Below are 14,782 nucleotides of genomic sequence, written 5' to 3' on the forward strand. Positions count from 1 at the left end.
TTGGCATACAGTAATTAAGCACTCAATAAATGATACCTGATATTACCCACTTCTGCACATATTTTAAATTCAGTTCCAGATATAACATCTTTAAGGGTTCTTACTCAGCTTTAGGATTTTGAATGGGAAAAGAATGACATACATACATTATCATTTAGCAGTTTCTCTTTTTTTATACCTCCATCATCTCCTACTAATCTACCCAAGCAGCAGGTGGTTGGCTGGCAGTGATTTGAGAGGTTGAGACTGGAGTCCTAACTCTACCCAGAAGAGATCCCCCTCCCTATGCCTCTTTAGTTTCTAAGAATGAGTCAGAAGAAAACAAAAAAGCAAAACAAAATTTGAAAACTTCCCCTTAAGGGAAGCATTCCAATTTCCGGCTTCACCATTTTTCCCCCCCGACTCAAAGAAAAAAAAAAATCTTTATACCACTTCCCTATTCTAAAAGCTGGAAAAAAAAGTATTTTACTTTCTTAACAGTAGTCAAGTAGTTACAGTTAATTCAACCAATGTTTTTCTTTGAGCCAGAATGTATTTATTTTCCAAGAGCCTTTTTTTTTTTTTTTGAAGACAGAAGGTCTTACTCTGTCACTCAGGCTGGAGCACAGTGGCACGATCTCGGCTCACTGCAACCTCCGCCTCCTGGGTTCAAACAATTCTCCTGCCTCAGCCTCCCTAGTAGCTGGGATTACAGGCGCCTGCCACTGTGCCCGGCTAATTTTTGCATTTTTAGTAGAGACGGGTTTCGCCATGCTGGCAGGTTGGTCTTGAACTCCTGACCTCAGGTGATCCACCCACTTTGACCTCCCAAAGTGCTAGGATTAGAGGCTAGAGCCACCATGCCCGGCCTCAAAGAACTCCTTATACCGACCTGCTATCAGGTAAGAACCAAAAATATCAGTTGTCTAGATTGTCCTACTATGCGGATACGACATGGCTGACAGATCCAGACCAAGAGAATGTATTACTAGTTCTGCAAACACAGTGGAAAGGTTATTGCTGAATTAGTGACATTTACTCATTTATTCTTTGAATCCATACTCATTTCTGCCACAGAGTAACAAACTCATGATGACAGTTGAGATAGCATTAAGGATTGTTCCTAGGAAAATTTAGAGAAACCCAGCACATACGCACAAACACACTTGAACAGAGTTTCTAAAATATTTGTAATTGCCAGCATACTCTAAAGCCCAGAGTCATAGTTTAAATAAGCGAGAACAACCAATAACCTACTAAAATAGTCCTGAAATCCTAGCTCTAGCTTCAACCCTAAGTGGTTAAGTGACCAATTTTCAATTTATCTAACTGTAAACTGTAACAGATTCCCTCTTTCCTCATGCTCTTTCCCCCAACTACCACCAGAAAAGTCTTATGAATCAATGAGATGATAACCAGAAGGGTTCCGTTTCTATGTAGAAAAGGAGTACGAAGTACAGTACTATGGGATGTTATCTTGTTTCATTATTTTCCAAAATCAGAATACAACATGGTGAATCAAGAATCCACAATCTATCTCACAGAACATGTATACACGTTTTAAGGCTCAAGCTTTACCTCTCAGCAGCTGTGATACTGTGGGCTACTGCTAGGAGAAGCAGCAGTCAGAACCCTGACTGAATTAGTCCTATTAGACTATTTTATGTCAGGCAACTCCTCTTGGGCCTAACCTATTCATTTGGTAATGGAAGTAACAGTAGGGACCTACTAACCTATTCATTTGGTAATGGAAGTAACAGTAGGGACCTGTGTGTCTGGTTATAGCAGACTTCACTGATGAATGTAAAAAGCTATGTTAGCATCTCAAATACAAACAAACAAAACTTTGTTGTTCAGAAAAATCTGAAAATATCTCAAACTTTATAAGAATTGTAGAGTTTGGGGGAAAAAAGAACCAATTGTGAAGAAGGGACTCCTGTCTTCTCTCTTCATTCTTAACCAAGTAACTCACTGCAAAGACAGCTTATTCAGAAATATATCACTGAGAATGGTCTGATTAAAAAAAAAAGTCTCTTCTGTTCATTTGTTTTTATGAGGTTTTTTTCCTTAGGGGAAGAGCTTTTTAGAAGTTTGCTTCTTATAAAATAGTTCCAGGGATTAATGCAGCGTTGTTCAACCTGGGTTCTGCTAGAATTAAGTCCTAATGCCTTGAAGCATTCATTGTACATAATGAATTAACTTCTCTTCCACACATCTGGAAAGGTACTAGTCATGTATCATCTTTTGGAAAATTAAGAAAGTCTATAAAATCATTTTCTGTGTTCTGTGATTCAGATGAGGATCCCTGGTTGAGAAAAGCTGGTAGAGGTTTCTAAATGAAAGCATGGCAAAACTTAGTACTAGGATCCCTAGGAAGGGAGAGGAGGCTACAGCCTATGTAAGCCTCTGAGTATCTTCAGCAAAACAAGCACTTTGGACAGGAAAGTATCTTTTTTTGAAATCTCATAAACCTGCTTTTGTTGTTCACACACACTGAGTATATTAGAGACCTCAACAAGGGTATAAAAGTATAATGTCTCTGAACACCTTTCACCAATATGTATTTATTGAGTACCTCTTATGTGTCAAACGGTTCTAAGTGCTGGGAATACAGCAATGTAAAACAGAAAAAAAAAAGAAAAAAAAAATCTCTGTTCTCATGGATCCTGCATTTAAGTAGAAGGGAAAAGACCAAAACATATTAGTAACATATATATGTTATATGATAAGTGCCATGAAGAAAAATAGAGGAAAATTTGATAGAGAATGTTGGGTGGAGTTCTGTATAGTATTTATTTCTAATGAATTTTTAATTGACAAAATTGTACATATTTATGTGTATAACATGATGTTTCGAGATATGTACACATTGTGGAATGGCTCAACAGAGATAATTAACATATGCATTACCTCATATCCCTATCATTTCTTTGTGGTGAGAACACTTAAAATCTGTTGTCCTAGCAATTTTCTAGAATACAACACATTGTTATTAACTATAGTCACCATGTTGGGTACAATTTAAAAGAGTAGCCAGGATAGGATTCAGTGAGAAGTTGATGATTTTTGGTGAAGAACTGGAGGTGGTAAGGTAGCCAGCCATGCATGTATCTGGAAAAAGAGCATTCCAGGCAGAGGGAACAGGTACAAAGGTCTTGAAGCAGGAGAGTGCTTGGCATGTTTCAAAATAACAGTAGGAGGCTAGCAAGGCCAGAGTGAAATGAACATCTCGGGGAGTGGGGAGGTTTAGGGAAGTAGAGAGGTGAACAGAAATGTAGGCCATTGTAAGAACTTTAGGCTTTACCTAAGAGTGAGATTGGGAAGCCACTGGAAGGTTTTAGGCAGTGAAATGATATGGCATGACTTATTTTAAAAGAATACATTTGGCTGTAGTGTTGAGAATAGACTGAAGATGGGTAAGGTTGGAACTGAGGAGCTCAGTTTTTAATACATGGGAGGTTTGAGATGTCTATGGGCTGGGTGCCATGACTCATGCCTGTAATCCCAGCACTTTGGCAGGAGGATTGCTTGAGGCCAGGAGTTTGAGACCAGCCTAGGCAACAAAGTGAGACCCCCCCATCTCTACAAAAAAATTTTCAAAAATTAGCTGGATGTGGTGGTACACATCTGTTGTCCTAGTTACCAGGGAGGCTGAGGTGGGAGGATTGGCTGAGCCCAAGAGTTTGAGGCTATAGTGAGCCATGACTGTGCCACTATACTCCAGTCTGGACAACAAAGCAAGACACTGTCTCTTAAAAAAAAAAAAAAAAAAAAGAATAAAATAAAAAGAGATACCTATAAAACATTCAAGTGAAAGGACTTAGCAGGCAGTTGTATACATGAATCTAATATACAGGAGAGAGATTTAAGCTGGGATAAAATTTGAGAATCAAACACCAATACACGGTATTTAAACCTATGAGATAAATGAGTTCATCTAGGGAGAAACTATAAACTGAGAAGGGAAGAGGTTAGTCTTTGGGGCTTTCCAGTTTAATTTCTATAGTCATTTAAATTATTATTAATTTTTTTTGTGACGGAGTTTCACTCTTGTTGCCCAGGCTGGAGTGCAATGGCACAGTCTCAGCTCACCGCAACCTCTGTCTCCCGGGTTCAAGCAATTCTCCTGCCTCAGCCTCCTGAGCAGCTGGGATTACAGGCAAGTGCCACCATGCCCGGCGAATTTTTGTATGTTTAGTAGGGACGGGGTTTCTCCACGTTGGTCAGGCTGGTCTCGAACTCCTGGCCTCAGGTGATTCACCCGCCTCGGCCTCCCGAAGTGCTGGAATTACAGGCATAAGCCACCGCGCCCAGCCTAAATTATTATTTAAAAAAAAAAAATTTTTTTTTTTAGATGGAGTCTCACTCTGTTGCCCAGGCTGGAGTGCAGTGGCACAATCTCAGCTCACTGCAACCTCTGTCTCCTGGGTTCAAGCGATTCTCATGCCTCAGACTCCGGAGTAGCTGGGATTACAGGCGTGTGCCACCACGCCTAGCTAATTTTTATATTTTTTGTGGAGACAGGGTTTCACCATGTTGGCAAGGCTGGTCTTGAACACCTGACCTCAGGTGATCTGCCTGTCTCGGCCTTCCAAAGTGCTGGAATTACAGGCATGAGCCACTGTGCCCAGCCTAGTCATTTAAATGTATGCTGAATTTAAATAACTTTTAATTTTTATACATAGAAATGACTTTTAATTTTATACATAATTTAAATAATGTATACCCATTATACTGTATGCTGAAAATGGGTCCCAAGTTCTTATTGACACACATTTGCATATATGTCTTGTCATTATTTAGAAAGCTGTGAGTCAGTTCCATTACTCTTGGCTTTCATTCGATGCACATGAAGCTTTTTTTCTATCATTGTATATAACTTTCCATTGTCTGAGTTATGAAGATGCCAGGTGCAAGTTTTCCAGCATCACACAACAAATGAAACATGGATCAAAGATTAGAAACTATGTCTCTCCTAACTCCTAGTCCAATAATCAAGGTAGTAGGCATTTCTAGTCAGAGTTTGTTTAAAAGGGCTTGACAACCATTCACTCAAAGGGGAAAAGAAAAAGAAAAAAACAAAAAACAAAACAAAGCAACAGTGCATGTGATGCAGCTGCTAAAGAAACAAACAGTCTGGGTTTCATTTTATTTATTTATTTATTTATTTGAGACGGAGTCTCGCTCTGTCCTCCAGGTCCAGGTTAGAGGGCAGTGGTGCGATCTTGGCTCACTGCCAGCTCCACCTCCCGGGTTCACGCCATTCTCCTGCCTCAGCCTCCAGAGTAGCTGGGACTACAGGCACCCACCACCACGCCCAGCTAATTTTTTGTATTTTTAGTAGAGACGGAGTTTCACCGTGTTAGCCAGGATGGTCTCGATCCCTTGACCTCGTGATCCACCCGCCTCGGCCTCCCAAAGTGCTGGGATTACAGGCGTGAGCCACCGCACCTGGCCTGGGTTTCATTTTAAAAGCACTGAGTTTACGGAACACTTCCTGTAGATTAGTTCAGACCATTGAGAATATTATGTTGATAGGCATAATATTTTTAAAATGATACCTAATCTGAAATATGTCCAGATGAGGGTAACCAGGACGGTGGGATACCCCCAAATCAGGCAAACAAAACCAGCAAATTTTAAATAAAATCTTTAAATTCCAGGGATTATATAAGAACTTATCAGGAGATAAATAACTATGTATAGTAAGTAGCATCCTATGATTTAAAATGCTCCCAAAGAGGTCAGCAATTAGTGGGAAGCCGAATGAGATCTTTAAGTTCTTTTTCTTCTCAAGGATGTTTTGACTTCCTGCACCTGAACTTAATATCATTAAATAGATACATTAGGTTGGCAATTTTTGACTTAAAAAAATGGTAATTTCATATAGTTTAATCTAAAAGGTCCAAGTTTACCAGGACGATACCAGTCCATATCATTTACCAACGAGCTATGCCAAGTCACTATGTGCTCACTTAGAAACCAAGGGCATCATTACTCTCTTCCAGGTAAATAGATATTTTTTAAAGTACACTTCCTGACTATGGGGGTTGGGTGGGAAGGCAGGTATTGGTTTCCTCTGCAGGAATATAGTTGGATATGTATATCTAGTGTGTAGGGGAGAGACTGAGCTGGAGTTAAAATTTGACATTATTATTATTACTTAGTATCAATCTTTAGATTACATGCAGAAACCCACAGCTTAAAAGGTTACAAACTATTTTACAATTCACATTTTTCACAATTATTATGGTTTCCAGAGTTACATTAACCAGTTCGTGAATTTTCAACACTGCTTATTTCAGTAGAATAAGATAGGTTTCCCGGCTAGGCGCAGTGGCTCACACCTGTAATCCCAGAATTTGGGGAGGCTGAGGAGAATCATTTGAGCCCAGAAGTTCGAGACCAGCCCAGGCAACATGGCAAGATTCCATTTCTACAAATAATTTTAAATTTTAAATTTAGGCAGGCATGGTGGTGGGCGCCTGTGGTCTCAGATACTCAGTAGACTTCAGTCCATGAGGTCAAGGCTGCAGTGAGCTATGACCATGCCACTTGCACTCCAGCCTGGGTGACAGAGTGAGACCCTGTCTCAAATCCTGTGCTACCCCCGAAAAAAGGTAGTACAAGATTCTGTATCTTTAGATAAAAATCCATAGGAAGTGATGTCATATGCTTTACATCATTCACTGTTACTGTGGGGAGAAAGTAAAAAGAGACATGTAAAAAGTATATAATCTACCCCGCCTAAAAGCTAGCTTCCCAAACAACTGTTCTTCAACTTTATATAACAAATATTACTTTCCTATTTGTATGAAGAATAAATAAAATTTCAGGTCATGATAAAAATTTTCTAATGAATATTACTATTTATAATGTGAAGAGGTAACTAGGGGAAGCACTCAGTTCCCTACCACATCCCAACACAAGAGCAAAATAAACTAACTCCTTATTGAATCAGACTCATACTAGGCAGCATTTAGCACAAATGGCCAATGCCTTGAAGGGGTCCTACACAGTAACAGCTTACCTGGCATTAAATGATAACTCAGTCCCAGGGCACATGTATTTGAATTAATGCCAGTGCAAAGGATGGGAGGAGTAACAAGAAGTCCAATGTCACGGCTTAGGGGAGAAGGCAAAGGGCTCACTTGCTTGAACTAGCTGCAGTGTCTTCCTTATTTCTTGGGGCAATTGAGGTTTCCCTGTTAATTTGCAAGTACCAGATGGAGGGATGAAGAACTTTTTTATTTTCGAAGGATTAAAAAAAAAAAAACCCACAAATATATACACACACTGTTCAGGAAAGGTCATCAATGACATATTCCCACCCTTCTGAGTAGATTAAAGAATTCAATTTCCGGCCGGGCGCGGTGGCTCAAGCCTGTAATCCCAGCACTTTGGGAGGCCGAGACGGGCGGATCACGAGGTCAGGAGATCGAGACCATCCTGGCTAACACGGTGAAACCCCGTCTCTACTAAAAAATACAAAAAACTAGCCGGGCGAGGTGGCGGGCGCCTGTAGTCCCAGCTACTCGGGAGGCTGAGGCAGGAGAATGGCGTGAACCCGGGAGGCGGAGCTTGCAGTGAGCTGAGATCCGGCCACTGCACTCCAGCCTGGGCGGCAGAGCGAGACTCCGTCTCAAAAAAAAAAAAAAAAAAAGAATTCAATTTCCTTAATCACCCTCTTCTGCCTCTATTGGAAGCGGAGGCCTCTATTAAGCTCCAATCTGAACCGCCAAGAGGAATCCAAAGATTCCACCCAGAATTTTAGTCTAAATTTTAACTCAGAGTATTTTTTATTCAAAGCACAGTCTTGGTCATGCTTAATTAGCCTTGGATAGACAGGAGGGCCCATTGAGATCATACTTATTAGCCTCAACAGCTGGGTCCACAGCAGCTCAGTACTCACCTGAGCTGTAGCTGTCAGTAGATGACTGAGAAATGGAACGAGACAGAGAGCGACGTCCAATTTTGGTGGGACGTTTGTTGAATTCTTGCTTCTGGTCAGCAAACTGGATCTGCTAAGAAAAAGAAACCTAGTTATATGGAGAAAAAGAACCTCCATTTTGAGACAGCAATTCAAGGCTTGTATTATAGGCTTTCACCTAACAGTTGATCTGATTGTATCAACCTACGTTTGGAATGTTAAGACTCTTTGAAGAGAAGAATACTTTTTAATTCTTTTATTATTTTTTTTTATTTTTTATTTTTATTTTTTTTTGAGATGGAGTCTCGCTCTGTCGCCCAAGCTGGAGTGCAGTGGCGCGATCTCGGCTCACTGCAAGCTCCACTTCCCGGGTTCAAGCGATTCTCTTGCCTCAGCCTCCCGAGTAGCTGGGACTACAGGTGCCCGCCACCACGCCCGGCTAATTTTTGTATTTTTAGAAGAGATGGGGTTTCACCATGTTGGCCAGGCTGGTCTCGAATTCCTGACCTCAAGTGATCCGCTCGCCTCTGCCTCCCAAAGTGCTGGGATTACAGGCGTGAGCCACCGCGCCTGGCCGAGATGGGGTTTTTCCATATTGCCCAGGTTGGCCTTGAACTCCTGGGTTCAAGCAATCCTCTCACCTCATCCTCTCACATAGCAGGGACTACAAGCATGTGTCACTGTGTCTGGCGATGTCTCATTCTTTTCCTACTATGTTTCTAATCAAATTTAAATCTTTGATACGCTCTTTTTTTTTTTTGAGATGGACTTTTACTCTGTCACCCAGGCTGCAGTGCGGTGGCACAATCTTGGCTCACTGCAACCTCCACCTCCCGGGTTCAAGTGATTCTCATGCCTCAGCCTCTTGGTAGTTAGGATTACAGGCACACACCACCATGCCCTGCTAATTTTTGTATTTTTAGTAGAGACGGGGTTTCACCATGTTGGCCAGGCTGGTCTCGAACTCCTGACCTCAAGTGATCCACCCACCTCGGCCTCCCAAAGTGCTGGGATTATAGGCATGAGCCAGTGTGCCTGGCCCACTCTTGGACTATATGCTTTTTACAATAAAATTGTGACACCCCACTCCCCACAAATAGAGAATGGGATATTCTGCTTAAATTTTTAGAAAGTTGAGTCATATTCAGAAATATTTTCTACAGTTTCACTGAAAAGTAAAACTGGAAAGAATATTTGAGATTATCGTATTTGTAAGCTGCATATATCTAGATGAGAAAATTGCAAGGTACAGGAAAGAATATTTGAGATTATTATATTTGTAAGCTCCATATATCTAAATGAGAAAATTGCAAGGTACAGGAAGGCAAAATGACTTGCATTCAGGTTTCAAGAATATCAGGAAATGGTATGATTTAATAATTTTTAAAAAGGCTTTTCATTAAGAATGAACATTCTGAAATTGCATTTAAATTCTGGCTATGCCACTCATTAACTGTGTGATGTTGCTCAAGATGCTTTAGTGAGTCTCATTTTTCCATAAATACAACAGAGATAAAAGTACTTACCTCACAGGTTTTAGAGAGGGTTCAATGAGACAATGCATGTAAATTGAAACATAGCAGAAAATTCAATAAATCCACTCCCTACCCGACCCCCACAGTTCAATGCTCTGGTAACTCCTGCAGGTAGCCACACTAATTCGTTAAAGCTTTTCTAAAATATACTAGTTAGCTTTCCAGTACTAGTAAGTAAATTGTTTTTTTTTTAGATGGAGTCTCACTCTGTAGTCAGGCTGGAGTACAGTGGCGTGATCTTGGCTCACTGCAACTTCCGCCTCCCGGGTTCAAGCGATTCTCCTGCCTCAGCCTCCCGAGTAGCTGGGATTACAGGTGTGTGCCACCACGCCCAGCTAATCTGTGTATTTTTAGTAGAGACAGGGTTTCACCACGTTAGCCAGGATGGTCTCAATCTCTTGACCTTGTGATCTGCCCTCCTCAGCCTCCCAAAGTGCTGGGATTACAGGCGTGAGCCACCGCGCCTGGCTAGTAAGTAAATATTTATTTTTTAATACTTGATGTTATAAAATACCTAAAAGCAGTAAGATTGATCATTAACTATAATAGATGTAGAAGGAGCAGATTACTTGACTGTATATGTATAAACCTCATATCACACTCTGGAGGTTGCATTTTTGATGATTATTTGATAATGATTTTCTTACAATTTTATCTTTCTCCTATTGTTGGAGGTTCCAGCTGATACTTTATAATACTCTACAAATCAAAGGTCATTTATAAACTATACTTGTTTGGGGGAAAAAAAGCTCATATAATTTATTCAATTAATAACTTTTTCGTTTTCTCTGTTTGTATAATTGCCTATTCTGAATCCAAGGTGGCACAGAGGAAGGTCTAATGAAAATGATCAAAGATCTGACAAGTGACTCTACCTTTAATGACAAAAAGATGGTTCCTTGATGGGCAGAACATATAGTACACCAGAATGAAAGGAGGAACTGATGGCTCCACTTCCCACAGTTAGAGGTAACTAATGAGTCACTTGAGTATTGTGACAAGGGGACCAATGCCAAATTGAATTAGCTTCACATTGCCTTTTAGGGGGATTCATAGTCTTTTCATAGCCATAACAACAAATAAAGCCTGCAAAGTGCTTTAGGGCTTGCAAATTGTTTTCAGCAATAGGAAAACTCATCAGATAAGAAGCTCTTCATATATAAACAAAAAAAAAGACAAAGATGATTATTTTGCTCAACTAACAACTTATTCCAAAAAGATAAAGTGCCTTTCCATGTACTCCCATAGGACGTACATGAACTTTCATGTATTGCATTTCTCCTAGCACAGCACTTACCACACTAAATGTAACTATCTGTCTACTTACCTGTATTCTCTATAAACTATAGGCTCATAAAGGGAGAAGCTGTGATTCTCGTTCACCCTTATATCCCCAGGCACAAATCCTAGGCACTCAATCAAGTGCTGAATCAATATATCTGAAGTAGCCTATTCTATCTTCACTTCTATACTTGGTTGAATATTCAGTAAATATGGTAAACATAAACAAAGTCTAAAGTTAAAATGATTTTTAAGGGCAAAAAGAGCTAAGAAGAAGAGGAAAGGTGGAAAGCTGGGAGGTGGATAGCAGTCAGGCTGCAAAAACAGTCACATGTCTTTATTCTTTTTTAGAAGCCCATCTAGGAAAAGGAATAATAATGGAACTTTTCAAAGGTCACCCGGAGTCACTAACTTTTCCAGTGTCCCCTTTAAAGAATAAACCCTGTTTCAGATGCTCAACACAACCTCACACCTGCGTACATGCACATGTGGGTGCATATGCACACACACCATGTACACACACCACTAGAGGGGGCCAGTCACTCTTATTCCCTAGATTGTAGGATCAGGGTGAATAAACCATGTAGCTATCTAGCTGCATTATCATCTCAAACCAGTTTCTCTGAGCTGAGCTGTCTTCTCTATAGTGTTTTCTATTTACAGTAATCCCTCCTTCCTGGGACAAGTTCATGCTATCTTTTAGGACTAAAGAAGACTAGGTTGTGCAAGGCTTTATCCACTTAGAACATAGGGTTCTAAAACCTTGCTTATTGGTTAGACACTGAAGTCAAGTTTCTTTAAGACAGAAAAATATTAGAGCAAGATTAACCACTTAAATATAAGTTATACAATTTTCCCCGGGAAACAAGTATCTTTCTCTGACAACTAGAACATGAATTAAGTGGCTCCCTGGTGTCTACCTCCTCTCAATAATTAAACACCAATATATTCTTCACTCAACAGTCCACTTTGTAATGGATTGGTTTTGTAATCTGCCCACCCCAATTGTGGTACCTTAGTAGATTATAACCCTAACTTTCCTACCTTGTCTGGAACCAGGATCTTTTAAAGAAATCCTCCTTTTCCATATGAGAGAGAACTGCCTAATTCCAACAGGCATTAAGGCAAAGGAGGAAAAGAGACTGTTAAAAGAGGGGTAGTTCACCTTATGCCAGAGGGACGGATGAAAGCAGGAAAGGAGGGGAAAAAGAGTATAAGCAGCTGGCTTTTTACAATAATGGCTATAGCAGCGGCAAGACTGGTAAATAAGAGCTTAGCCTCACCTGGGCCTTAATCCCAGAGTTGCCATTAACAATGTATTTCTTCTTGCTGCCCAGCATAGTGACATTACCAGCCCCACTGCCACCTCTGTGGTCCAGGGACCCTTGTGATCAGGCCTTTAAACTTTCCTCATCAGCAATTCTGTTGGCTCTGGTTCCAGCCAGCTTTTGGGGCTGGGGAGTGGGGGACTACTCTTCCTTGGAATCCCTGAAGCAGCTCCAATAACCCCTTCAGCAGTACAGCCCCAGTTTAATAAGGCATTTCTGTTAGTGGCTCATCAGCCATTCCTACTTCTGGTGGCTGTTTTGCTTTTATTTATTTTTTTCCTAAACACCTAATTACATGGATCCTCTGACCTCTAAACCTTGGCAAGTCCCCTGACAAGGCCCAACTTGCATGCGCATAACAATAGCTTATTTATATAACCACTGCACTTTTTTGCTTGCTATAATTAACTTGCTAATTAGGTTCCTTTTCAACCTTACCTCCTCCTTTTCCATGTCAGATGATTTTAGTTAACCTAGTCTCATTAGAAAAAAATTAACCACGGAGCCACTAAAACAATGAGAGACTTTATTAAAAGAGTAAGAAAAAAAAATTAATGGTGCCAAGTACTCAGGCAGGCCCTACCCTATACTCTATGTCCTTGGATTAGCCAGACTGGGGACACTGATTTCAGCTCTGTCACCAAGGAAATCAATTTTTCCAGTTCACTGCTTTCCTCTGAATTGTGCATCTTTCATACAGGTTTGACATTTGGTTTCTAGGCCCAGCTCAAGATTGTTGCTGATTTGGCATAGGGTGACCGAGTTTGCTCTTTTCACAAAATGTGTGTTCATGGAAGGTAAGACTACAAAGGGAAGTTTCTTATCTCCTCAGTCCCCAGAATCACAACAATCTTATTACATGCCAAATATTCAAGCAAAAGGACAAAGAATCACATTCTTTATTTGCTGATTTCTGAAAGAGACATAGTGAAGAAGAAAGCTACACTCAACTGTCTGCTACATAGATTGGGGGAAAGTGATGTGAATTCTTCCTTAAAAAAAAAAAAAAAAGACTGCTTGTTGAGCATAAGAAAGGACATAAAATGGCAGATTCTATTATTGTTTTTTTTTTTTGAAACGGAGTTTTGCTCTTTTTGCCCAGGCTGGAGTGCAATGACGCGATCTCGGCTCACTGTAACCTCCACCTTCCGGGTCCAAGTGATTCTCCTACCTCAGCCTCCCAAGTAGCTCGGATTACAGGCATGTGCCACCACGCTGGCTACATTTTTGTATTTTTAGTAGAGATGGGGTTTCACCATTTTAGTCAGCTGGTCTTGAACTCCAGACCTCAGGTGATCCACCTGCCTCGGCCTCCCAAAGTGCTGGGATTACAGGCGTGAGCCACCACACCCAGCCAGCAGATTCTTTTTTAAGGATAATCTTTATTTAGAGCGAGGTCATATTGCATACTGCTTATTGACATCTCTGGAAGAGAAAAGTTCGGTAAGTACCTATATTCACAGTTCTATGTATATGTTACTTCTATTAATTTGTACAAGAACCTTACGAAGTAGGCAGTATTATTCTCACTTGACAAAGTGGGAAAGTGTAACTCTGAGAGAACAAATGATTTGTCCAAGGTCTCACAGCAAGTAAGTGATGGGACTGGAATTTGAGCCTGTGTTTATGCTAAAGCCAAAGCTCTATCTACTATACCATGCCTTATAATATAAGTCAGAAGACCAAAGGTCCTAGTCCCAGGTGTACTAGTCCCAAATCATTCCTTTTATCTTTAAATTTACTTAATTTAAAATTACTCTTTAAATTCATTTTCGTATCAGATTACATCTTAGAAATGACATCATCCTGGATAATCTTGGGGCCCTGATCAAGTCACAACTTAAAACACCTAATTATGTAAGAATTAGAACTCTAACAGCTCTTTAAGTGGCAACTTTGCCCAATGCCACTACCAGAAATGGAAACAGAAATTAATTGAACTCAAATACGAATGTTCACCATCACCCACAGCAATTCTGATCTCTTACTCATAATTTCACAAAGTGAGACAGATCACTTGCTTGCTTGATGAATCTCTAAACTTCTGCTCCTCCTAACAAGAATGTTCACCTCAGTCCACTTGTACTAAGCTGGTTCCCCTTTCCCTCACTCAGGTAAAAAGGAACTCCTTCGTCCAATGACTGAAGTCAGATAACTTGAGCCAGAAGGACTGGCATTTCTATACCAAATATAACCAGAAGACATTTTAGGAGATTGACAGGAAAAGCCTTACCACTTAACAAGTTTTGTTTGTTTGTTTTGGTTTTTTTTTTGAGACTGAGTCTCGCTCTGTCACCCAGGCTGGAGTGCAGTGGCATAATCTCAGCTCACTGCAACCTCCATCTCCCAGGTTCAAGTGATTCTCCTGCCTCAGACTCCCCAGTAGCTGGGACTACAGGTGCGTGCCACCATGCCCGGCTAATTTTTTGTATTTTTTTTTTTTTTAGTAGAGACAGGGTTTCACCTTGTTAGCCAGGTTGGTCTCGATCTCCTGACCTCGTGATCCACACACCTTGGTTTGCTGGGATTACATGCGTGAGCCACTGTGCCCAGTCAACAAGTTTTTATAGAATACAGTAATTCTAAAATTTTAGCTGTATCAAAATCACCTGGAGAGCTTATTAAAGCACATTGCTGGATCTTAACCACCAGAGTTTTAGAATTATAAGGTCTGGAGAGGGCCCAAGATTTTGTATTTTGTAATTTAAAAAAAAAATTTTTTTTTCAGC

The 14,782-nt window shown here is 40.4% G+C and overlaps 1 protein-coding gene across 9 annotated transcripts in view; it reads right to left on the reverse strand.

Annotated features, from left to right (window-relative positions):
- Positions 1–14,782, reverse strand: part of LOC105471408 (adenosylhomocysteinase like 2) — a 212,411-nt gene that overhangs the window by 44,805 nt on the left and 152,824 nt on the right. For 4 of the 9 annotated variants that reach the window (XM_011723897.3, XM_071094519.1, XM_071094520.1 and 1 more), the window contains one exon: positions 7,892–8,000. In XM_011723897.3, coding sequence (XP_011722199.1) covers positions 7,892–8,000 — 109 coding nt within the window. Of the gene's footprint in view, positions 1–7,891; positions 8,004–12,008; positions 12,231–14,782 lie in introns of those variants that run through there. The other 5 variants (XM_011723896.3, XM_071094518.1, XM_011723900.3 and 2 more) reach the window with 2 other exon arrangements.

This window comes from Macaca nemestrina, chromosome 4 (assembly GCF_043159975.1).
Source record: "Macaca nemestrina isolate mMacNem1 chromosome 4, mMacNem.hap1, whole genome shotgun sequence".
In the NCBI taxonomy this organism is placed as follows: domain Eukaryota; kingdom Metazoa; phylum Chordata; class Mammalia; order Primates; family Cercopithecidae; genus Macaca; species Macaca nemestrina.